This window comes from Aquila chrysaetos, chromosome 3 (assembly GCF_900496995.4).
Source record: "Aquila chrysaetos chrysaetos chromosome 3, bAquChr1.4, whole genome shotgun sequence".
Taxonomy (NCBI): domain Eukaryota; kingdom Metazoa; phylum Chordata; class Aves; order Accipitriformes; family Accipitridae; genus Aquila; species Aquila chrysaetos.
The window spans coordinates 4,353,711-4,380,191 of record NC_044006.1 but is presented as its reverse complement, the minus strand read 5'-3'; the positions used below and the strand labels follow the sequence as shown (position 1 = coordinate 4,380,191).

The 26,481-nt window shown below is 43.3% G+C and overlaps 1 protein-coding gene across 1 annotated transcript in view; it reads left to right on the top strand.

Moving 5' to 3' along the window:
- Positions 1 to 26,481, top strand: part of CDH4 (cadherin 4) — a 476,335-nt gene that overhangs the window by 361,663 nt on the left and 88,191 nt on the right. Inside the window, 2 exon segments of the mRNA XM_030009468.2 lie at positions 6,629 to 6,773; positions 20,334 to 20,506. Of these exon segments, the coding sequence (XP_029865328.1) occupies positions 6,629 to 6,773; positions 20,334 to 20,506 (318 nt within the window).

Here is a 26,481-nt window from a genome sequence, read left to right as displayed (position 1 = left end):
GTTGTTTCATGGATTGCTTTGTATCAGCATTAGCCACATCTATCGGCATCGTAATAGCCGTTCCCAGGGATGCTGTAATGTCAGTGAAACGGTACGGGTCACTTCCACTGACACCATATTCCTAACTGCGCCGTCGGAGATGCACATTCTGTCAGCTTTATGAGGTATCCAGTTAACCATGTTGACACAGCTTCTGGACTGGGGTGGAAGGATAAAGAAAATAGATTACCTCTTTAGTTGGGTGGAAAAAGAGATTTCCCCTGGGTACAAGAAGATCTGAAGGAAAATTATTTTATCCTCTGTGAACAAGAACAATTATTTTGTTTGTTGTGCCTAGGAAAATATGAAGAGAGGTTGTTTTGAAAAAGGAATATTTGAGAATACAGTATGTGTCATCTCAGCATTGTTGATATTGTTTCAGCAGTGCCAGGTTATTATAACGGTGTAGACAATAATACAATACACAAGTTAACACTTTTGATGGAGCCACTGTGATGTCTGCTATCAGACACTCTCAGTCAAAAACGTAAGATGAAAAAGATTCTGTCCTCCATAACAACAAATCATGTGCCTCCTAATAACGAACTTAACCTACTGGTTACAGTGAATTCAGTAAACTGAATTCTCACCTTGGCAAAGGTGACTGGATAAGTCTGCCTCGTACGTACCGCAGGATTTCCAGCCTTTTCTGTTCCTTACGGAAACCTTGAACTAGTGACATCCATATGTAAATAAGCATATTCACCCTCTGAAGGTTACAGGAAGATGTAGTTTATAGAGAGTGAATAACTGATAAGTATGTTATGAGACCTTATAGACAGGAATAGTGAGTGATAGAAAATCTTTGTTAGCAGAACGCTTGAAGGTGATGGAGAACATTTTAAGTCATGGCTGTAAACAACCTTTAGATCCTTCAGCCTCAGTAGCAATGGATTGATGATTTATAGAACCATCAAATTGTTCTTTTACAAAGCATTTATGAATACACCATGCACAAAGCAATGACCCAGACACTAGTGCAGAAACTTGCAGTAGGAATGAACAGTCCTAGAAATTGGAAAAAATTAGGCCGGCTTCCAGAAAGACGATACAGTCCAAAGTCTTGGCTGTTGCAGGTTTTGGAGAAGTCAATGAATTTGTGCCGCTTCATATAGCTGAGTCTCTAATTGAAAGGAAAGGCAGACTTGGAGCCAGGCTTATACCGCGTACTGGAAGAACAGTGCCGTGAGGTCTAGGCTTGGATCTGAGCCGTAGAGCTTGGCCATCTTTAAATGGGTTTGACATCTGCTGTAGAGTTTTCTTAAGCTCGGATTAGTAGCTTAACTCTTCAGCTGGGGTAAGGGATGTTGGGGGAGCTGCAAGGCACCATCCCTGGTCCCTTTTACCCAGGAGGACATGGGCGTCTTACCCGATACAGGCTTGCTGCTCTGGCTGAAGATGGGTGCGTTTATACAGCTTCAGCTTTTCTGCAGTCCTAAGCAGAATGAAGTCTTTTCAGCATCTCTGTCACTGTCGAGTGTTGTCCTTGCTGTTTTCATTCCCAGGTAATCTAAAAACTAATTATAAAAAAAAAAAAATAATAATTTGCAAGTGTTTGTGAGGCTACATATGAAGAGTTCTGTTTCATTAACTCCCACACTTTCAACACATATTTTCTTATGCATAATTATCTGTATCGCTTCAGGACTACCATTTTTAAAATACTAGTGTTTTAACTCTCCCCGCATTTAGCAAGCCATTTGTCTGATGAAACCTACCTTTTTCCCTAAGGTGAAACAGATTTTTTCTAATTAGATCGGGAGTTCTGTAGCAGAACTTCCCCTGTTTTCAAGATCATTCTTGAACTCTTAGGGAGGATCATTCCGAGCTTGAGGTACGCAGAGATGTATTTGCCTCTGGGACTCACGGTGTCTGCCCAGGTGCAGTGTGTGCTAGCATTCCTGCATTAACCTCCCAGCACAACTGGCAGTGGTAGCGATCGCAAGTTCAGCTGTATTTTGGCCTCATCTGTTTTCTCGTCTGCGCTACAAACCAGAGTACAAACTCTCCAGGGACCTTGCAGACATCCCAGACGCAGAGTCAGCTGCAAATATGAGCAGAGAAAAATGAGAAGGGCTTTGCAGCCACTTAACCAATACCACGTTGTGGTGCAGAACTGCACGTGTTGCACTGAGTGATGCTCTGGGAGCTGCTCCAGTGTCTTTAGTGTCTGGGGACGCAGCCTCGGGGCACACTCCCAGCACAAGCACGAGCTCATTCCCCCCATCTTGCTGCCGTTTCACTGCGGCAGGCGTGTGTTGTTGCATCTCCCTTTGTAGTCAGCCCTTAATGTTTATTGCATGCCAAATAAGTTTCAGCAGGTAGTAATATTTAACATGCATGAGTTCTCTTGGCCTTATTTAACTGCATTCCCAAAGTCCCGTTTGTACTGCTGACAGCATTAGTGAATCTGAATGTCTTTTCTCATCCAGACACCGGTTTCATATCAAGCTGAAGTTAGGCCTGGCAAGTACAAGGGATAGTAAATTGGCAGGTTAGTTTTCCAAGACGTTTTTCAAGCTCTGTTTTCAAAAGACATCAACATAAACGTGTCAGTAAGTAGTCATTGCTTATGATACTCAAGTAATGTGCATTAGGGGGAAACTTTGAAGCAAGTCCTAATCCAGTCCCAGACACTTGTATGCTTTCAGCATCAGACTGATGAAATACTGTCTCAGAAATGGCTAGAGCAGAACGGGTGGGTTATAGTCTGAGAAGGAGTTGTCCGAAGTGCAAGGAGACAAAAAAGTTTACTAGAAATTAAGGGATACAAGAGCTAATTCCAGTATTTTGAACCAAGTTCTAGTGAGTAATGCCAGCCATTTGTGTCACAATACTCTAATTTGAACTTTTAATCACAATTAAGAGCACACAAATTAGGCATGACATTGTATGCTTATTGCTTAAAGACTCTGTCACTGATTGATAATGTATATTTGTATTAGTAGTATTAGTGCATAAGTAATAGTCATATTTAACACAATTCACTGTGTTGACTTTGACTAACTACCTTCAGATACCACCAGCCTCCAGTGTAATCAATAATCATGATACTGAATCATTTGTATGCCAACAGCTACATTTACACTGGAAACTGTCAGTAGAAAAACCGCAGAGACCCGTGGTAGCTGCTGCTGAATATGATAGCAATGATTGTCATACTTTTAAACAGTATTTGTTAAAGAATATCGAGCCAGCTCCTTGGCTGGTGTACAGCAGAGCGATACACCGGCTAGAGATTAGCCAGCTACCTGTATTAATTTTTCAGAATCCTCTGCAAGGTATTTCATTTGATTTTGTTTATTCCTTCTCTACTCCTGTCATGTTCTACCATCAAACCAACTTTATAAATGTTTCTTAACTGTATCTCCAGCTAGCCACCAGCTTCCATTTGAATACTCGTGCATGACCTGTGTTTGGCATGTGTCCTGTGGCCCGGGTTGTGCTCACCGGCCTTTTGACTGGTGGTTTTTCCAACTCTAAATGACGTGTGCGTCCGACAGAGCACAGCCATCACCATTTGTGCCTTGCCCAGTGCCGCAAAGTCCTCACGTGCATCTGCTTTTCATCCCACCCATCGCTCTACCACCAAAACACCCGCTTGGTCACAGGTGGGAGCAGATGGCAGGCTGAGCCGTGGAGCCCCACGTTAGACTCAAACTGTGCCTCGCGCAAATGAGCCCTGTCTCAGGATCTGAACGACGACTCCGAAAGCAACTGTGTTGTCCTGCTTGAGGATGCCTCATTAATACAAAGAGTAGGGTAGGAGAACAAGGGAGAAGATGAATTAAGGAAGGGAAATGTAGTATCTGATCTACCTTGGAGATACAGCTAGTTTCCCAGTGGACAGATTGCCCCACTGGAGTCCCTCCTTCCTTTGCTCTCTCTGCTGGGAATGGTCTCTAATGAGGACTGGTCTCTAACGAGGAATGGTCTCTAATGAGGAAGAGCTCCCACTGAGCTAAGCTGAGATTCAACCCTCTGGCTCAGGCCTCTCTTCTCCCGCTGCTGCGGCTGGCACTGACCACAGAGGAGCAATGTGTTGTGGAAGGATATGGAGGCGTTGGCACATGAGAATTGTTAAAAGAATGCGAATAGAGGAAATTCATGCAAGCAAGCACAAGAGGAAAAAAGAAGAAAAGTTCACTGAAGTCAGGCAAAAAAGGAGCAGGAGAGAGAAGCGGGGCGTGCAGAAAGGGCAGCAGTAACAACTGCATTGGAGGGCAGAAGAAGAGCAGCTATGGACACCCAGACACCAGCACAATCCAGGACGTAAAGGCACAGGGTCTGCTGCCGCGCTGGCCTTGGGGAGCTGGTGCCATCCTCCTGGCTGTCCAAAAGCCATTAGTCAGGGCACCAGTGCCCGCACCAGTGCCCGTGTCCCCAGGCACTGTCCTCCCGCCCATAACTCAGCCCGGGTGCTGGTGCTGGGCTCGGGGCAGAGGTGACGCTTGTGCATGTCACCGCAGGTTTGATGAGATTCCTGCAGCCTTGCTTATTGAATCTTTTTTTTCCTTGAGTGCAGGCAGTAATACCTTTGTGGGTACATGTGCTTGGTGAGTGCAACAAGCAGATAGACGTGCATTGCTGAGAAATCCCTTACTCCTGGAGATTTCAAACAAAAGCTATCAAATGTAATTAAAAATTTGCAGGGGGAGAGTCAGATCTGAAGGGGAAGATACCAGCTTTGCTCTCTGCTTTATCTCTGAATGGAACCATTTCCGCTGCTGGAAATGCAGCAAGAGAGAGCCCAGTGCTGCCGCAGTTTGAAGATAATAACTTTAATTTTAGCTCTGAATTACTTTTTTTCAAAGGCAGTCTGACCTCTGACTGGTAAAGTTATTGAATTGCTACATCTGACGTGATGAAGGATAGCTCAACAGGTGGGAGTCAAAGCAGTTTGTATGCAGGCAAGAAATGCAGATATTAAGAGCATTGCAAGTCATGAAATACAAACGGTACATCCTGTATTGAAAACAAAGCCGGACTTCTTCAGTCTTTAAAGAAAAAGTGCTGCTTAACTTCCTTTAAAAAAAATGTTTTTCTCCCAGCTCATTTCACATGGCGGTTTGTTCTCTTTGCTTGATTAAATGTTAATCCAGCCCATCCTAACAGCGTTGCAGTTTCTTTTGTTGAGCTCTGGACTTCTGAACACCATACATGAAGGAGAAAGTTGCATCAATCACGGCACAGCGAGAGCGAAAGACGGAAACCAGTGCTAATGCAATTAGCACATTTATTTGTCATGCATCAGAGGAGCTAGAGACCTCCTTGGCACAGGAGCTCCAACTCCCGGCAGCAGCCCGATGGCCCAGGGAGCTGCTGGGAGGGACCAGAGGCCTCAGTCTCTCAGAAGGCACGAGCTGGCGTGTCCCCTGTCCGTCAGCCCCGCTCTTCCAGCCAGCCCTTGTACCAAGCTAGCGTCCCCTGAAGCCTTCGTTCTTCATCCCGCCAGCCTTGTGGGATATCACACAGCCGTCCTGAGCGCCGGTTTTCGTGGCGGTGTGGAGGTTCAGCGATGCTCACAGGTGCCGAAATGAAGAGAGATGACAAATGAAATCTGCAGCGCCCGCACCCAGGCGATGCCTTTCCGCTGCCCAGCCATCGTCAGGGGCCGTGCAGCCCTTTCCTCGCTTGTCTGGGTTTTTTTCTGAAGCCGACATCGGCAGCTCCATTCAGCGCACACACCATTTAGAGTAGCCATCTGTTCCCTTTAATGAGAAAGCTATCCATTTTTTTCACCTGATTACTGATTGTTCCAGACTATTGTTGATTGCTTTGTTTTATTAATTACTCATTTTGACATGCTGTATCTGTCCCTTTTGTTCAGAAAACAGATGCTCTTGTTTTCGAGCATTATTACTGATGGTTACTGCTAATAAGATAAAGCCGCAGTTCCACTTTGACTGAGGACTTAACACTGTGGCTCTGGTTATTGTAATGTTTCATCACTGGATATTTTAGTCAAGCCTGAGAAAAATATTTCATTCGTAGTGCCACAGGGGCTCCCATCGTTTGAAGGAAAGGGACTTTTCAATGGGTTTTGGTGCATAGAGCAGTGGGGTCAGTAGCTGTTGCTGTTCCTAGAGACCATGATTAAACAAAGAATAAACAATACTAATGTCATTCTGAAATCTCTTCACTTAGTAATCCCTGTTACTGTGGGTATGAAAGGCTGCAGGTTCCCATAAAGAAACCTCTTGAGTCAAACTCATTTCCTCACCGTGTTTGGAGCTAAGCAAATTTTGCTTCTCAGATTGTCAGACAAGGTTCACCACGTCTTAAAAATTAAAATATAGTGCTCTATTAGCAGTGAAGGAGATAGCATCACTACACCAGAGTTAAAGTGTTTCCACTGACAATTGCTGTTTTAAAATACTATTTCAATATTATGTTAAGCCTTGAAAAACTGTCTGTGTGTAGAGTCTAGATGGAAACCACGTCACTGCGATCTGCTGGAATTAGATACCCGCTCAGTTCAATTTTGAGAAAGTATTTATGAGGTAAAGTCAATTCTTACAAAACATAGTCTCTCATTCTGCAACAAATCCAATTGCTGATATTATGCTTTCATTGTGCTTATTCCCAGCTCCGGGCTCATGCGGTGGATATGAATGGAAACAAGGTGGAGAATCCTATTGACCTTTACATCTATGTGATTGATATGAATGACAACAGACCGGAGTTTATAAACCAAGTCTATAATGGATCTGTTGATGAAGGCTCTAAACCAGGTACAGTTGAAAAAAAGTCTTAAAGTTATCACAGGCTTTCAAACCTTAATCTGGCGTGGTGGTTTTGCCTCCTCTTGAAATAGAGGGAATGTAGGAAGGGTTTGCTGTTGCTGGCTCTTCGTTGAAGACTGGTGGAGGTGGGAAGAGTCTAGCTGGTATCTCTTTCTCTGGATGCAGAGAAAGCGCAGACTTGGGTTAGAGGGAACCTGGATCCTGGCGGTCCCTTCCTAGATGTGAAATTCGCAAAAGCAGCAGTTTTGTAGAGTAATGCCCTGTATTGCCATTCTCATACGCTCATTACACGTGTACAGGGCTGTTATTGTAACCACAGAGTACTGAAAGCCAACCCAGCCGCAGTCTTTCACTGACCCTGTGCCTGAAACGCTGAATATCTGCCTCCTTGATATTTAATCCAGTCATTTGCAAACTCAATATCTGGCACCCAGTCAGACTCCAAAGAGGTCTGTGTCCCAAAGTGTGAAGAAAATACTTTCTTATTTGGGGCCTGATGCAAACATAATGAAGTGAGAATATTCCCACTGAAATTGCTGGCTCATCCTCCGTCCCCATGGACTTTTCTTACAGAGGGTGAAATGGGGGAAAACCCAAAGCAGAATTTCAGAAAATTTATGGCTGAAAAATTAGTGAGGGTGTAAGCTGCACATGGAATACAAGTGATGATTTTTACGTGAACATGTTTATATGCTTGGAAAAATACAGTTATAAGGGTCTTTAATGCTTTCTTTTCGACTGTGTTGTTGATTTGTTATTTAAGTGTGGCGTAACCCTGCAGTTTCCAACGTGGTAGCAGGGTTGGTTTAGCCTATTGCTGAGCATAACTAATATGAGCGTATTCATTCTTTGAACATAAATTATCCTGTGAAAACTGTCACCAGTACAATTGGAAGTCTCCCGAAATCGGAGGGAGATTTTTCCAAGGCAAATTTTATCCTCAGTTGTTTGCCAGCTAAGGGGTTAAATACCGCGTGACTTTGTTTCGTGTCAGCAAACATTTATCATGGCTTCTCCGCTGCCTGAGGTGTCATAGGGAAGTCTCCGGTGGCCACCACTTTGAACAAGGTGATTCGCAGTCGTGATTGATTGTCTTTCAGCATTGTGAGGAATGGGCTACTGTGGTGACACGTAGTGGGGACAGAACGTGACGTTCTTTTTGAGGAAAGAATAGGTACAGATCCCTTCCTGATACGCTTTGGGTGGTGACATACCGGCTTCAAAGTGCTGATCCGGTCCTGCTCGGCAGAGGGGACGCGAGAAGTCCCTGAGCTGACGGTTCTAATGACATCTTCCCAGAGGATTTTCCGGCTTTCCTTTGAAGGCCACTTTGGGGCATATCAGGGTTTGAAGATTGATGCAACATTTCCATAGCAAATCAGATTTCTTACGTCTTATTCTAGGACAGATCAATATTCAAAGTGCTGCCGAATGTTTTAACTAGCTCTGCTCATTTGTGTGAAAGAAGCAGTAAATTGCATCCTCTTCTTGTCTGAAATCCAGATAAGCCTTTGAGCTATTAAATCAGAATAGGTTAACTTTGCCTACAAAATACTTGTGCCTCTGCTTCTACCAGTGATTTTTGGTATTCTGTATCCCAGGCTGGAGTGCTTGCCTTTAAGGCAGGTAGGTAGAAAGCAATCTGGTTTTATTCAAAAGCAATTACATTTGTCTTTGATGTATTTGGGGTTTTTTTTTTCCCTCTTTCCTGTTTAATCGGTATTCTTTTAAAGGTTTATATTAGTATTGAATTTCTGTTCTTTGCTTTTGTAGAACCTCCTGGGAATTTGGGTATCTGAGGCCCTCATTCCATGTACTTGGCAATAAACATGATGTTGTGTCTTTGAGAAAGTGAAAGAGAGGTCACAGAGTTACTGTGGATTTCTGCGTGCTCCTCCTTCGCCTCAAAGTTATGTATCTCTGTTTTGTGTAGAGACAAGTCTAGATAAAGTATTTAGGTAAGCGTAGATCTTGCAGAGATTTGGAAACTTTTTTATAGTTCAAGACGCTTCAGAATTTTATAACAACTAAGGAGGTATCACACCAGCCGTTGCAAGATTAAAAATATGCGGCCAGAATTCATGATTATTTGTGGCAGTGGTCGACAAGTGAAAGGCATTGCATATTCTTAGAGGTAACAGCAAAATGTGTTCTGTATTGATTCAACAGTAAGTTACACACGTATATGCATCTATAACTATATATATGCATATGTGTGTATATCCATGTATAAAGTACAGATTTGCTTCAAGCAAACTAAGAAATCTTATTATATGTTACAGGAGTTCAACATTCATTTTCCACTGTTCGTTGCTATTGAACTACGCCTGAGGACTGAAAATGCTTCCCTGGATATCCTGTACAATTGTTATTTCTCACATCTTCCATATGCCTGTTTGTAACGGCTGTGATTAAAAATGCAGTATTACTCGATTACCACAGTATCTGCAATGTTCTTAATAATTTTGCACACCTCTTATGAGAAAAGTAGCTAGAGTGTTAGAGTACCACAGATAAATGCTGACTCTGAGGGCAGCTAGTGTGAGCATGCCAGTGACTGTTTGAAGTCAGTAGGAATTTTGCCCAGATTTAAAAAAAAAAAAAAAGAAAAAAGGGACATATGGAGCTCAAGCTCTACCCATGGAAATTTTGCAGAGCAAGACCGTCAAAAATATGCTGTTGAGCACAGACTGAGCAGGGCGCGGTGACCTTGAGCTGCAAGGAGAGCCCCTGTAAGGCTTAGCGGGATCAGTAGAGCAGATCCCATTCGAAGGGAACAGGAAAGGGCCCTGCGGTGCTGTCACAGCACGCCCTGGGCTACGGGGCAAAGCGAAGGCGTCCGGGGCACCACCAAGTGCAGCGTGGTCCCCTCTTAGCAGCCGGGATGTGGGGAGCTGGAAGAGAGCGCCGTGCCTCATCCCTGAGCCTGCAGGACAGCTGCAAATTGTGCCTGGACACAGCAGGGGACGGAGGGTGGCCAAGTAAGATGTGAGCTACTGAGTCGACGGTGAATAAGCCAAAAGGAGGTAGAGTGAACCAAGAAAATGCGAACGCGGTGAGAACGTGTCCTCCAACCTGCGGCACGGTGTGATACCGCTGGGCGCTTAGCCCTCCCACAGAAGCAGCGAGTTTGCCTTAGCCTAAAATACAAATATCCTTCAAAGAGGATTGGCCAAGAGCTGGAAGAATTGGCAGCAATGTGAAGAGACTCGTCAGAGACAGCCTGATGGGGTTTAAGTGAAGGGGCTTCCCAGACTGCGGAGCACTCAGACTGCCTGGGTTTCCAAGGAGCGTGCTCTCTGCGGTGTGCAAGTCACCTTGAAGCAACCCTTGACAGGAATAGAAAAGAAATCATCAAGTATTATTAATTATAATAGGTTGTTGTTGCTGGTTAAGATTATAATAACTTAATTGAAATAGCGTCTTACACCGTAGCATAGTGTTCTTGAAATCAGGAGCTCATTCTTGGTGGAGTAAAGTTCTCTGTAGCGTGAACACGTGTCACAGCCTGGCCCCTCTACGTCCTCCAATGTGTGATGGCTCTTAAACTGAATTGCATTTCTTTTTCCTTTTCCGATATTCTCTGGAAAACATTTTAATGCATTTCTAGCTTATCTAGCCTAAGGTCACGCAGCTGGACAATTTTAATGTGTAAATGCAGGCCCTTCCAAAAATGCAGAACAGGAATAGTGATGCAGGATTTTCTTTTCCACGGGACCATCTTTCTTCCTTCCTCCCCCCCCTCCACGAGTTGTTTTGATTCAACACACCACTGTTTGAAAGTGTATCTTAAAAGAGTGTGTTTTACTCATACTGAATAATGTTCTGCTGCTTCCAACTTTGCCTCTATATGAAGAACACAGCCAAGTTTTAAAAATGCAGCTGCAAGCTCGAGCTGAAATTCCCCTGGTCCCTCTGGCAGCCTTAATCAGCAAAGTTCTCCTGGAGCTGCAGAAGTTACCTTTCAAGTGCTGATAAAGTGGGACGGGTTGCACAGCTTCGCTGCCCAACACCACCTGCCCTGCGAGAATTCTGCTGCCCTTTCAAAGCCCACGTCTCTGAGCCGCACCGTGCAAGCTCCACCGCCTCACGGCAGAAAGGAGCTGGGGTTTGGGGTGGGTTTTTCCCCTCTGTACAGCACCAATTACTGCCTGCCAGGAGCCCAGCCCCTGCACTTGTACCGCTGGGCTTGCAGCATCCCAGGGGTGTCCTCGGGGAGTGCTGTTTCAAAAGAAATTCTACAGTTTCCAAAAAAAAAATTGCTCGGGAAGATAGAATGCAAATGCTTAAATGTAAAAGAAAAAAGGGAATTGAATCACAAAACAAAAATGTGATGGAGAAAGATTATTTTGGTCACTGCAGAAGCTTAGTTTTGCTATAACCACCACAAAATGTACGTTACGATAGGATGTGGATGTCTTACTTAACTGAAGCGTTCAGTTCTGAAAAGGTCAATGTGAAGTGCTCCGGAGTGACTGGAGTGCTTTGCTCTGGGTTGTATCTATTTTGTTTTAACAGAAAGATTGTCAAAAATTAACACATCTCTCCAAAACAATTTGTTCCTGTCAGACTGGCCTTTTCCATTCTCATTCGTCCTTTCCACTTCACTAACTCTCTGGATACATCTTGGTCCCTTTCAAGTCAATAGCAAAAGTCCAAGTGGCTGCTTTTAAACTAGAGTTTCATCCAGCTCCTTCTTGCTCGTGGTGTGGTGTAGGATAGTTTACCCCTGCCACCCTCCCTGGGAGTGGTGTGGAAGACTGCTAAGTATGGACAGTCCTCCAAAATAAAAGAATATTAGTATTTCTTACATGAGAAGTGTTGTAATTTAAAATTTCCCTGTCTCCTCCTGATTTCATGGAAGTCTGATACAATAATTGTTGATGGCATGCCACGTGAAAAATGAAATAGCTGGGAGCCAAATCTATATGTGGCAAATTGAGTTAAAGAAATCTCATAAAAATAAGCAGTATATAAAAAACCCAAGGATTTTAAAAGCCGATTATTCTACTAGTGTCCCAGTTTGTTTATTTTATTTCTATGCCAGCAGAGATTCCCTCAGAGATTAACACCATGGACTAATGCACAGATGGGGCCAGAAACTTGAAAGTCATCTGAATATTAAGAATTTAAATCTTTAGCCTCAGTGATTTGAACAGAAAGCCAATTATGAGGCTGAATTAGTTTTCAAATTAAACTGCAATTTAAGGCTTGTGAAATTAATCTTTTAAGGCATATAGTTGCATTTGTATATATATTCATGTGGGGAATTTGGATTCTGCAGTTCTGGCTTGTTCCTCTTCTCCAACCTGACAGTACAATTCATAAAGAGATGCCTGGTGTCCTGCAGGTCGTTCTTTCGGTGGAGGAACAGAGCGGGTGCTGCTGGGTGGCAGGGGAGAAAATGAAAGCGGCAGCGCCTGAGATCTGAAGAGAAGACACTTCATTTTTAAAAATTAATAGGACACTGAGTGAAAACCCCTTCCTTCCATTGCGACCCATTCCGAAAACGCCATAGCGCTGCTCATAATTAAAACGTTCGCTATTCTTCTACCAACTTGGAGGTAAATTAATTTTAGTACTGTTCATTTAGGAAGGTCCTAATTGAACAGAGCACCTGAACAGGGTCACGGACCTGGGCTGACTCGGCTGGTGGCAGCGACGTGGCACGGGGAGGCCAGCGTGCGTGCCGGGCGCGCGTTCCTCTTGGTAGCACTAGAGGCTAGAAACAAAGCAAATGCCGTACGTTTCCCAGAGAACATGTAATGGTAAAATCTTCAAGAGCCAGAGTAGGTCTCGACAGATTCTTGCAGTCGTCCCAGGGTTCTTCACAGGTTGGGTGCATTACTTCTGGGTTCATCACAAGCCTAAATACATGCATCAGTGCAGTGCCATTTTCTGCAGTTTGGGTAGGTGGTACTGTTATCCTTGCACTTGATATGCTATTAAAAATGGCTTTGTCCAACCTGACTCTATTCTCTCACACATTACACACAGACTTAGGATACACAATATTCTTTTTCAAGTTCTTTTGCTCAGCCAAGCACAATTTTAAGATAAGAAATTGTTTTTCTGCAGACGCATGTGGTAGTGCTTTCCATTTTATTTCGAGGTGAGTGGTTATGAAATCTGTGCTCTTAATTTCCTTTTCAGAAGCATCCAGTCCCAAGAGCAAGGAAGTGAATTATGGGACTGTAGGTGAGAAAAAAATGCAAATCCCTAGACTGATGGTTTTGCCCTCCAGAAAAAATGGCCATGCTGATATAAATTAAAAAAATGTGGAAATCATGTTCTGAGACTACTCTAGAAGGGAGTTACAACACTGCAATAGTCCACTCTCTGCCTCCTTTCGACCAGCAGTTACAAAGAACATAGTATTATGTATATTATAGTACGTATATTATATTACATTATATTACTTTACATTACATTACATTACACTACATTATAATGTCAAAATTCAAGCATTGGATTCAAGCCTTGTGGAAGATGTGTCAAGTCTCAGGTTTTGTGCAGCCGGTTCTGCATGATTTCACTAGTTGCATATTGCCTTCAGTTAAGCATGAAAACTAGCCATACTTTTAAGCACAGGTCGGTGGTGGTGTGCAGGATATCTTGTCCTAAGTCACGCTTTCTCCATTTTTTGAATTAGCCTCTGGGAATCGAGAGGATTCATCTGCAGGAACTCAGCCGAGCTGAGGCTCATCGATTTACGCAGTCAAAACTATTTGCTCAGAGGCTGAATGCGCTTTTGCCCATCTTGAAGTTTTACTTCTGTTATTTCTCTGCGGTACACAGGGTCTCAGTAGGCTGCAGGCTGCTGTACAAGAGTTACTTTCAAATCTGGCTGTGCCCATGTGTATGCTGCATTCAGCCCATCCGTTCATTTTCTCTCTAGAGGTATTTATTTCATTTTTAACAATAAGAAGCTATTATTTCAGTTCCAGGTGACAGCAGCCTCTTCGACTTGCTCAGTCATCTCTCCAGACCCGCTTGCTCTCTTTATTCTCATTAGGTTGGCTCTTGCCTTGTTTGAGGCTGAGAATCTGATGTATCCGCTAATTAGGAAGCGGCATCCTTTCTGAATTAGGTTAGCTGCTTGAAAGGTCAAATTTGCCAATGATTACAAAAATAATGGTGAAGGAGAATGACAGTAGCTCTCAGTTATGACTGAAGGAATATCATTCGGAAGGAAAGCGCTGTTTCTGTTTAGTTTTCTATCTAGAGCATGTGGGATGCAGTTTAATTTAAGTATATTTGCAATTTATTACATCTGCAGTAGAGTTTCAGGCACTTCCGTCATCTTGATGGCTTGCACACATTCCTGTTTACCTATATAACTCCGCTAGCACCTTTGGTGAGTCGGCTCCCCATTTTTCATTTGAAACTGTTAACAATGAGTATGCGAAAGTGCTTCAAATCACCTATTGAACACGTTTTGTTTTTTTTTCACTTGAGGATACAGGTTTGTTTGCTGAGATGTTTTAGTCTTTAACACTACAGCAGTTGTCCAAATACCGTTCTCAAATTTATACTTGCTGGCAAGGTAAATTCACCCACAGCACCTGTGCCGTGCCATTTAGACTGCTACCGGTACCCCGGGTAGGGCAAGTAAAAGTAACTGGGGCTGGCTCGGCGGCATTGCACCCTGCGTACCTGTAGGCAGCCCCCTCCCGCCCCTCGCCTCACCTCCTCATGTTGGGAACGGAAGAATCTTGTTAGTTCTGTCGATCAATTAAAAAGACAGGTAGCACAAGCACACTTCAGCATGTTTATTGGTAAGAAAGATAATTTTTTACACAAGGAAGCTGTAGACAAGTAATTATGTGTATAGTTGTACTCTGAGGACTTGTTCGGGATCCCATTGTACTTTTCATTGTAAGTTGGTTTTGACGTCTTTGCTTTTCTACTGTGCTGTCTTTCTGTTCCTGAGACCTTGTTGCAATGAATGAAATCACTTAAAGGGTGAAGTGTTCCTATCATGAGTAGGGGCATGACATTCCCATCCTCTGTGGGGAAGAACGCTAGTATCAGGAAAGTCTTCTGAATGGAAAATTTTCTTTTTGAGAAATGTTGTAAATTTTACACTGCTTTTCAGTATTTAATCTTCCCATCAAGAATTACTGTCTTCTCTCTATCTAGCATCGGATGCAGAGTATTCACTAAGTGAGCTTTCCAATTTAGGGGAAAAAAAATTAGGAGGAAGGGGAGGTTTCCATTAGTACAAAGCCATTATTAACTTGGGTTAATGAAGATCTAATGTAATATGGCCATCACCACATGTCTGCACATAATGATTCAATCCTTTTCTATGGGGGAATGATTAAATTAAGTATCTTGTAGGTCAAAATTAGACTGAGAAGGTTAACCAACCTTTAATGATTCTGCAACCATTTACCAGCCATTAAAAAACATAAACTGTAAGATAAAGCCGAATAGAGAATCAGCGTTATCAGTAAAAACTGGATGAATTTTTAGCTTTTTCTGTTTGTATATCACAGGAGTAGACAGAAAGGATTGTGTATTTTTATAGTGATATGTGGTATAAAGGGCAAAGTAAAAGATTTTTTTTATCTTTTTTATTTGGATTCCTGATAAGTGTCCATTAGCTCTTTCTTTTAACATGCATTAAATCTAACTAATGGATATCAAACCAGCTTAGAAAGATGGTAATTATAAAGCAATTGTAACAAAGACTTTGGGAGCACAACTGTGCTAAGATATTGTTTGTATGCCTTGAAACCGTGAAAGCTCAGTCTTTAAGGAGAAATGAAGTTGCATAGATGGGAGAGCAGAGATTGCAGACAACGTGATGTGAATGAGCAGTCCTTGGCATGCTTTGGGACTGTCTGAGCTAGAAAGAATTGAGCTGATTCTCAGATTCCAGAATAATTGGGGGGGAACATTTCTTTACGACTGTATGCTTATCTGCTTTTACATACGCAGGGCAGCTATCTTTCTTGTTTTGCTTCTTTTTTTACTTAACATGTACAGATCGAATGAGATATAGTGAACCTAGCAAAATCTTTTTGCAGTCTTTTACAAGCAGATGCGATTAATTTTAAAATCAATAAACAAAACAATATACAAGTAAAAATTATCTCCCCTTGCTTCCATCCCCCCAGATTCTGTAAAGTGTTATTTTGCCTACCCTGTAGAAAGCTTAATTAATCTAATGGGAATATTTTCCATAAGGGGTGCTTTCAAGCATCTTTCTCGTGTGTCTTGTCCGTTGTTAGATTGAAACAAAAATACCGCATTTGACAAAGTAACATCTAGGAGATTGCAGTCTCTGGGAAATCAAGGGGAATGCATTGTGAAGTTGCAGATTCTTGGGGTCTTGCCTTTTATTGATAGATCTCCTTCGTCATGCCATACATTAATTTTAACTCAGGTGATATATGAACTTGGCACATTAGTTAATGAAAGCTAATTCACAGTAATCTTGTCATCACTAGCTGTGCATGATAATTCAATCTGCTTCTCGGAAGAGCTGTTCAACATGCAACAAATTTGATTTAATATTGACATGATGTACTAGGTTAGGTATTTTATTTAACATACCATGTGCCTTATTTGATGAGAAATGTTTTTCTTTCAACAGGTTATCTACCTGAGTTAGTAGGCCAGGTGTGTAGTTTAATACATTTAGATCAAACACCGTCTGGACTGGGTATTCATTATGTGATACACTGCGCAGACTGGGGCAAATTCCCGAGTTCTGGCACTTCATGCATTAATTTAATGTTGTCAGCGTGCTTGAGAGCAAGCCCTTCAGAGCAGAACAATAAAGCTAATGCTTCTCTCATACGCTGAAAGCGTGAAGTCCCTCTTGCCGCGTTTGTACGCGTCTGTTGTAGCTCCGTCACCACTGGCAGGGTCTGACCCAAAAATGGCAGAGTACAGCCTGGGGGTCTTGACTGTGACTTGGAGTTCTCCCGGTGTTTCTGGTCTGTAGTAACTGCTGCGAGTCTCTGCTTGGGCAGGATACAGGGATTTTAAGATGGTGTGGTTAATACTTTGATTTCCACAAAATGCGTACACACACATATCCTGCAGGCCAGATTGGGCAGTCTGTACTTTTTCACTTAAACCCTAACAATAGCAGCCTCAGTCCTCAAGTGTGTAAGAACTGTGCGGTCTGCCACTGTATATTTGCCTAATTTGTGTAGTAATAGGGGCTGGATGCTGGATATGGGAATGTATTTCCTTTATTTTAATATAAAGTATACGAAGATATATCCCCATGCATAGGATGTAGAAACATGACATTATTTACTTTTATAGCAGGTAAATCATCACCAACCATCTTAGTATAGTGGAAGACTTTATATAGCACCCAGAAGGTGTTAGACACTGTAGCAGTATATATCCACATCGCTCCGTTGAATACTCTAGTGCGCAGATATATGTTTATGTCATTACTGCAGCACACGAGTATCTAGTGGATACGTCTTGCTTTAAAGACAGGCTAAACATACAGAAAACTGAGTGATACGTAGATGGTGAGTATAGGTTAGACCAGTTTATCCCCTGGGAGCGGTCCTCAGGAGTGGTACCCTCAGCACGGGTAACAGGAGATGCTGTCACGCTCTTATTCTTGGGTCAACGTTGCCGGGTGGGAAATGTGTATGCATAGGAATGGGAACGGATGTATCGGCCACCATCCATACTGCTGAGAAGAAGAAGTAATTTGCAGCCGGTTTACAGGAGACTGTGGTCAGACAAGCAGCCCCAGGGAGCAGCGGAGAGCCGGGGAAGGAAGCGGCTGCTGCAATTCCATCATGCGCTGCAGAGTGCTGCAGCCACACAGGGCCCTTTGCAGAGGACGCTTTATTAAGTTAGAAGTTAGTAATTAATGCTGAGTTCCTCTCTTTATTTTCTCTGCGGTTGGGTTTCATAACAGAAATTAAAGATATGAGATAGGGAGCAGATTGCCTCTTGAAATACAGCTCCCTGGTGCTCAGTTCATGACTTTAGAGACGTTTGTCCAGTCCCATCTCCCTTTATGGGAATGTAGGTCAAACGCTGTTGAAATAGTCCTTTTTTCTAGAGCAGATGTGCTCAGTCCTATGCTACACTGTAGAAAAGAAGCAAAAAGATCAGGGAAAGAGCGAAGGAGACCTACTATATGCTCCATCCACAGTATAGCTGCTGTCAGCTCAGCCCATGCCCACCACAGCAGCAGCCTGTTGGGTTCCCCTGCCAAGCTGGGAACACACCATCTCCCACATGTCCTGGTTTATTCTGGAAACCACAGTACAGCCTCAGGGACCCCAGATGAGAAGGGACCAGAACTGCAGGGTGCTCTCCTCTGAACTTAGTAGCCCAAGTAATTTTCCTTTCCGAGTTGTTTCTTGCACTAGGAGTGAATCACGAAATACCACCTGTATTTTGGAATGTGTCCTAAGACTGCACATGTCCTAAAATAGATTCTGTTTTCCTCTTCCACTTCTGTTTTCATTAGCCCCAGGTTTTGACATTCTGTTCAGAGATATTTTCAGTATAGAATGCGTTAAGATAACATAAATTCCAAATCGAACATCTCATTCAGCACATTTCCTATTTAAATTTCTCCTGTACATTTCCCCTGTACTTATCTAAGGGTTGGCTTCTTCATTTGTATTAGTTGTCTCGTGATAACTGGTTTTGCAAAAGAGTGAAAAAGGAACGCTTGAAGAGAAAGGAGAAAATTCATTGCTTGCACAGCCTTGTTTCAATTCACTGTTCCTTCCCTCTCCTGAAGTTTATTGATCAGAAAAATGTTAAAGTTGTCGAGTAGTTTGTTTTCATTTCACAAATGTGAATCAGGATTATTGCAGAAAGATAAGAACGTATTCATCATTAGAATTTGCTTTACACATTCATTTATTTTTTAATCTATAATTCTTATTGAACTAAGAAAACTCACAGGGATATGTATCACCACAGAGAACAAAAAGAGCCTGATTGAGCCAGATGGAAGGAGATGAGCAAAGCACTTTCCACAGAGCAAAAATACAAACTTATGAGGCCACTTCTTGCTAATACTGAGAAATGTTGTTTTCCCAAAGCTGGGGAAGATACTGGGGGGGATTGCCTACGTGCCGAGTGGCTTAAAGACACTTGGCTAGGGTACAAAATTTGGGTACGCTGCAGCCATTGGTAGATCTGCCCATTTAGAGCATGGCGTATGTTTTTAAACTCTCTTGCAAACAGATGCAAGCTCTCCAGCTCTCTGCTTTCTCTGAACTGCAAGTTTGGTGGCTTTGTGACCAAGCTGGGGATCTTGGCTTATTAGATGAGACACGATACAATGTTGACGTAGCCACACGTCCTCGAGTTTGCCAGTGGCTTACATCTAACCGAGTGGGCAGAACAACTCGGCTGTTTTTGTAAAACAACGCATGGATCCATCTTGAATCAGCTCAGGTTCTTGTTGCGACCACTTTGCATCTCCTCCAGCACGGCAGGTTCATAAGTTGGTTCATCTGTTCAGAGTTCCCAAATGAGCAGTGTTCAAGCGGTAGATTCCATCTTTCCATTGACGCTGTTGGGTTTGGTGGTCACTAAACAAGGTTATGTCTGGTTTCACTGTTTCTCTTTGGCTCCCACTCCTCCTTTCAGGTCTCATGTCATTAGATTCATCCACTGTTGCAGATTGCTTTTTGTAAGCAGTATGTGTCTGCCCTTTTAGTCATTCTCTCCTACCAATGTAACAAGCGTAAAGCCGGGCCCTATGAGCTCTGGGGGGTCACAGGACCATGCAGCTGCAGGAGTCCATCCAATCAAGTAACATCTTTTACCCTCATAATGATAATTTCCCACTTTAGCAAAACACCCTGCTGCCAAACTCCAGTGATAATGAGCCTGTCAGTGCATCAGTGCACTCCCAACAGTATCTAGAAAGTAGGGATTGTTTTTTGCAAGGCAAATGAAGACACTGATGATTAGCAAGAAACAAACCAACGATTCAATACATTGCTGGCCACACATACCAAATCATTGATTTTCTGTCCTGCTGGGCAGCAGCTGTTCCGTTTGCTCTGCAGAAATGTTTGGGTTTTTCCCTCCAGAAGGGGCCGGAAAGGTGGACGTTTCTCCAAGAACTGGAGGCAGCAGGCAGTTTCTTCCTGCACTGGGCATGGGCACATTGATGGGGTCCTTCTGAAGCTGCTGAGAAGTCTGATGGGCTTTTCACTATTAAACTCTACTTCTGAATGCAGTGATTGGATGGAAAAAAAATCTCCTGTGAGAATCTATATGAAATTGCAGGACAAAAAATGCTGCCCTAAAACTTACAATCACTGAAAGAATTAGAAGTTAATCATAGATATCCTCATATGACTTCTCGCTATATACTGGTTATGTGTAATCAGTATCCTTACAGATCATCTAGTCTCAGCAGTGTTGCTATTTTCATAATCCTCGCCTTGTCTAGCTGGCTGGATTGAAATGGGATGTCTTCTCTGTAGCATTTCTGAGTAAAATGCATGACCCCGAGTCAATGGGACTGCAATCTGCTTTGCAATGCGATTGTCCTGATATTTCATCTTCTCTTGTTCCAAGGTACCTATGTGATGACAGTGACAGCAAATGATGCAGATGATAGCACTACAGCGAACGGGATGGTGAGATACCGAATCGTGACTCAGACCCCACAGAGCCCATCGCAAAATATGTTTACTATTAACAGCGAGACGGGAGACATTGTCACTGTGGCTGCTGGACTTGACAGAGAGGTGAGTTTAAAAGCCATCATACCAGGTTTCCCGTTGTTGAGGGTTGCTGACTTGCAAAGCCCAAATCCTGTCTTGAATACTAAGCCTCTAAAATTTAGTTTGAGTTGCGACATGGAGATCGTGGTCTTTGCTTCTGCAGCAACTGTGGGGCAGCATGGCTTTAATGTGATATTTTTGTCTTCATCCATATCAGTCAATGAAACCCTGGGAGAATCTTCAAACTCATGAAGCTGATATTTTCCTTGTGTAAATTTGTACAACTCAAAGATCTAGAAGAGACTCCAGATGGAGCAGGGGGATGAACAAATTGGCGTTTGTCCCCCTTCTGCTGGGGGACAAATAAAGTGCCGGACATCTATAGATTTTCTAGACCTTGCTTAGTGCTTTGCATGTTATCTTTGGAAGCGGTTACACGGCCTATACTCAACACGCTTTGCATGTTTCATGATGGCATCCTTGTGTCATTTCCAAACTATGAAAATGTCTTCCAGTGATTTTGGTTTTGTGTGAGGCTCTACCTTTAATGCCTCTTCTTCATGGCATTTTAAAATCTACAGCTTTTCCAAATGCAGAAGAAATTTCATTTTTACCGACAAAAACATACCCTGCCAGTGTAAGGTATACAGTACGATTCTCGGAGCTCCGCCTTCTCTAGTTGTGAGTATAGCTCAAGGACAAAGCATTTAACCTCACACATTAAACAAAAATCAGTTGTAGCATCAGTGCTGGGTTGGAGTGACTGGGGAAGAAGGGGACGAGGGTCAATGGGCGTGAAGGGAGAAGGGGAACTTAAGTTCTGGGGCTTTTCCCCATTGGACTGTGCGGTTTGTGGAGTGTCACCTGTCCCATGCAATTAGGAGATCTTGATCAACTAAATGATGGGAAGGATCATTTGTTCATTGAGCAACCAACCACGGATAGTATGGCTGCGTGGCAAATAGGAAAGTAAAGACTTACATAGTCTTAGTCTCAGATGTTTAAGTTCAGGCAGTCCCCAGAGATAACAAGTGCAGTGAAATCCATTTTGAGAGAGCCCAGCGTGCTGCATTTCTGAGAGAAGGCACCAGAAACTGGTTTTGTTCTCCTTTCTCCCCTTTCCTCCCCCGTGACCGATGGCAGGGACGGAGCGAGCGGGAGGCCCCACTGGCAGGCTGATGCATGGGTTTCCTGCCTGGGACACCGAATTCAGAGGGGTGAAAACCTCCAGCACGTCAGAGAGATTTTTCCCTTGCACGTCAGCCCTGGCAGCACTTTTTTGGCCCCGCTGCAGAGCGCTCTGCCGAGCGCCAGCTGACGGGCATTGCTCTGCTGGGGTTTGTGTCCATTTCATACACATGTCTGGGGCCGCTTTTTTTGCTTCAGAGCTGCACGGTGGCTTTGGGAGGAATCCCGAATGTGACTGCAGAGCTGCTGCTGAGAGCGGATAAAAGCACCGGCAGCAGCTCAGCAGCAAGCAGAGTGCCCCGGGGCAGCCGGCGGGACCAGCACAGGGACGGGGGGCTGCTGGCTGGGAACGGTGCAGATTTGGGGCTTGCCCAAGGTGCAGTTTCAGGGCGAGACGACCCGGGGGGGAGACAGTGTGCGAAACAGCTTTCCAAGGAGAAGGTCGGGTGAGCAGAGAGCTTTCCAGATGTGAAGACAAGAAGCGGAGCAGGGGGAGCAGGAGATGCACCAGAGCCCGTTCCTTCCCACCTGACGTGGCAGACTTTGCGAGCACAACCTAGGGCAGATTTGACCTTTCCATGCTCTTTGTATTTAGAGAACCGGAAAGTTAGCTGAATCTTAAGCAGGTAGATTATCCTAGGCAATGCTGAAGCCTGCAGCGTGCTTGCAGTCGAAGAGGAGAAACAAGTGCTGTAGAGACTGCTGGCAGCCCTCGGGGGGACGGTGGCAGAGTACTCGGAGGAGAGATCTGAATTCTGGCAGGAAAATGCTGATTTTATGGAAATGACAGAACTATTATTGCCCCCTCGACATCGGTGGGGGCCAGCATTTTAATGTAGGGCTTTATGGGTGGAGAAAGGTCATCTGTTTATATTAATTTCAGAGACCTAGATTGGGATAGCTTGGTGGGAGAGAGGTTTTAATCTCAGGAAATCAGCTGAAAAAAGAGGCAGGTGATAATTAGGGGGAAAGGATAAGGCAGAAGGGTTGTCTTTTTTCAGATTTGTCTGATTGCATCTGAAGTATTTTAAAAACTTGCAGGGGAACCATATGCTTCATGTTAGTTCCCCTGTTGCACTGGGTCTGGGAAATCAAGGCAAGCTGGCACGTTGTATGTGGAAATATGGTTGAGCGTCCCAAGCTGAGTACCAGGTTGGGCAAGGGACACTTGGATCGAGGCAGAACAACCAGCTCTGGGCACAATCCTGGGGCTGCCCTGAAGCTACGGGACATGCTTATTCCCAGCACTCACTGCTGTGTTTCAGGATTACATCTGGAATTGGCAAAAGTTTCTATTTTATTAACATAAAATTGTATTAGGTCTAAATTGAAAAATGTGTTTAAGCATTCCCATAACTGTACCACAGATTGTTTTTTTGTTTTTGTTTGTTTTTCCTGAAATCTTGAGAAAGCTATTAGAGGAGTAAATTTGGTTTTGCTGCTGACATTTTCTTGTTGTTAGGAAAAGGAGCCGAAGAGCAGTATTTGGAATGCAGATTTGTGTAAATTAAAATGTTAACAAATCTGACCTATTCAGCTGAAACTACTACAACCAAGATAAATTCCCTGGATACCAGTTATTTCTCCAAATGCTTATTGACACATTTATCAGTGCCTATGACGCTATTATGTTAAGCTGTGTTGAAACAGAACCAGGTTTTCAGTCTCCATTGGACCCTTCTACCTTGCTTCTGCAGTGCAAAGGCGCCTCAAAGCAGGTGCGAAAATAACTGTCAAAGCTATTCCGTGTCTGAGAGACAGGTCCATGTTCCAGATCCAGCATTTGTCTTTCAGAGGGGAGAAAAGTCACTTCAGAACTGGTGTTTCTAGCTCAACATTTCTGTTGCATGCTCGTTAAATGAGACTTCCCAATGCTCCCAGTATCTCCACTTAAATATTGGTTCTTTACTGGTTTCTTTCATTGCCTTCAATTCGTGAAATGTCCAAGGAAATGGATGAGACGTTCCAGCTTGTTTTGTGTTATGAGAAGTGTTTTTGGTTAACCTGCAAGAAACCTATTTTAAGACCAATTCATGTAGTTTGCTGCTGTTTCTAAACCCTCATTTCCACAAACCAAGAAGGAAATTAAAAACGGTCTCTCAAATTGTGCTGGTCTCTCTAAATGTGTCTGACACTGAAGATAGCAAAATGAAAAGCCAAGGTATTAAAATATTCATGGCTTTAAAGTTATCTTACCTGGTTCCCATTAATCTGGATGTAAATATGGTTACAATGCTCTGTGTCCATTCACTCATTAAGACTGTGCTTAATTGAATGGATCCCCGAGGAAGATAAAGATAATTGGACTGTACTTCATAAAAATTATTAAAGGAGGACAGTTTAGCAACAGCCTGATTTAAGCTCCTGGATGCCTAAGGGTGAGAAGTGCCAAAGGTGGAACAAAGGAACATCTATCCCTTGAACTAATAGGGAAAATGATAGGGATTCAGAGTGCGCCAGAGGTTCAAAGGCACATTCAGACAGCCAGGCTTAGATGAAAAGGTTAAAAGCAGATGCTTGCTCTAATACAGGAAAACGTCAGGGAAACGTAGGAAATCTGTAGCTGATTTAATGAAACTAGGAGGGAAAGATCAAATAGTGGTAGGAGCACAAAATGTGTGGATTAATAGGGAAGGCTGTGAACACGAGATGGACAGGTTGTAACAAACTTCAGGGGGTAGGAGGGGACCATGCTAGCTCATTTAGTTTATGGTAGGCTGCTGCAGAAATGGGTGGTACTACTAGGAGATGCTACCCAACTGATAGCTTAATTTAGCAGTGCATCTGAATTCCAGATTTCATTGCCTTTTCTTCTTTCCACTGGGAAGAAAATAAGAGGTAAAAAAGGGTCAGCTGTCCCCAGCTGGGAAACAGGCAGAACGTTCATATTTCTGTTTTTGGTTCTGAAAAGTAGCATTTCTCCTTAAAACCATGCAAAAGGGACCAGATCTGTTCTGTGTGTTAGCTCATTTTGTCTGCTGCCGCTCACGCTGGCGTCCCAGGTGGGGATCGAGCCCAGACTGTCAGTCTGACGGCGAGCTCCTGGTGCAGTAATTCAAGCCCATCAGCTCTTTTGATTTCTCTGGTGGCAGAATATCTGTCTCAGTAGCACAGTAAACCTGCACTGGGGCTATAGTATAGGCAATACCATCCTCTGAAGAGCTTCCCCTGAATATTTTATGAACATGGACTTTGAGCAAGCAGGAGGAAAAAAAAAAAAAGAGGTGAGAGAAAAGGAGCTGGTTGATCCCACGCTCTGCTGGCAGGCCAATAAATGTCGAGACATCTCAAATGTCATCCAGGCTTATTTGAGATAATAAGTATTTCGGCTCTGCGGTGCTTGTAGTGTAATGTTGCTAACTTTTTGAGATCTCCTTTAGAAAGGAGTCCCTTCCCGGCACATTCATCTCACGTTGAAGAAATGAAGAAAGTCAGGAGCTCTGAGTTGCTTCTTCCGAATTTCTGTATGTTTATATTTCTTTTTAAAGTGATTGGATCGCTGCTGCTGCAAATGCTGTTAAAAATACATGAAATCCGATTCTATGATTACGACACTTGGCTTTCCGAAAACGTGATGTTGCTAGTCTTTCTCAAGTGAGGGAAAGATAAAAGAGAGAGCCTGCCAACAACTGAGTTAGTGGCTTATTTTATTTATGAATGAAATGGCAGGATTTTTGCGGGGAAGAGGAAAAGTTCTTCTTATTAGCAGAGACAGTTGATTTCTTTTCCAATACTCTGGTTTTGTTGCAACTAGACATTTCTGATAGAGCAGAAATTTGAAATGTTATGTTAAAAAAAAAAAAAAAAAAAAAAAAAGGTATTTTGCTCCTCCAAAAATGGAGCGGGGATTGGCTTTTACCATCTGTAGTAACTGTTTTGGGTACATTTATCTCCAGGTCATTGCAGTAGCTTTTCAAAACCTCCTTGTTACTTCATTTCGAAGGTTGGCTGGGAGTAAACAAGGCATTGCACTGGTGATAGAAATTAGTTTAGCCATTGAGACTGCTATAATTCACCCTTTGTGAAACATTCCCATACATAGCAGTGCAGTAGTTTGAGATTACCCAGATTCAGTGGTTTTAATCTGGGCTTGTCTCTTCGAGCCAGCCAGTACTCTAAGCGTAGCCAACAGGTAACGCAGGCTGAGCCTTGCTTTCAGTACCAGGAAACTTTCCTCTGACAGGAGAGTCCAGCAGCTTTCAATCCTTTTTCCACCCCTGGAATATAACAAAAGGAATTTATTCTGTCCTAAATTATCGTCGCCTGGTGTTGATTATTTCCCCTCACTGCATCTCAATGCAATGTTCTCCAAAGCTGTGCCTCCTCCTCTGAGCAGGGTTGGAGGAACATCTGCTGCAGCGTGAGGCTGAAGGATCTCGACACGATACGTGTGATAGATGGGTGAATCTGTGCAGATGATCAGTCGTGTATGTGTACTGACAAAATACAAAGCATGAGGGAAAGTGACATCTAAATGGCTTGACTGCATCCTAAGAGTTTCTGTTTCCCATTTTCCTCACTCAAATTAGCCAGCTCCAAGGAGCAGTGAGGACTAATGCAAAATTGGTAAGAGGATGTCACCTTCTGACAGGCACAATCTAGCATGCACCGTGTTTGCTATTTATATCTATTACAGGGATTCTTTAAAGTGAGAAGGATTCTGGTTTTCATGTTCTCTCCATTATTTTTTCTGGAGAACAACTAAAACGTGGTTGTTAGATTCTGCTGATCCACAAGTATCTTGCTTTTAAACATGAAGTTCCCGTATCACTGCATTAAAACGTGCAGAAAATTGCATCCACAGCTGTACT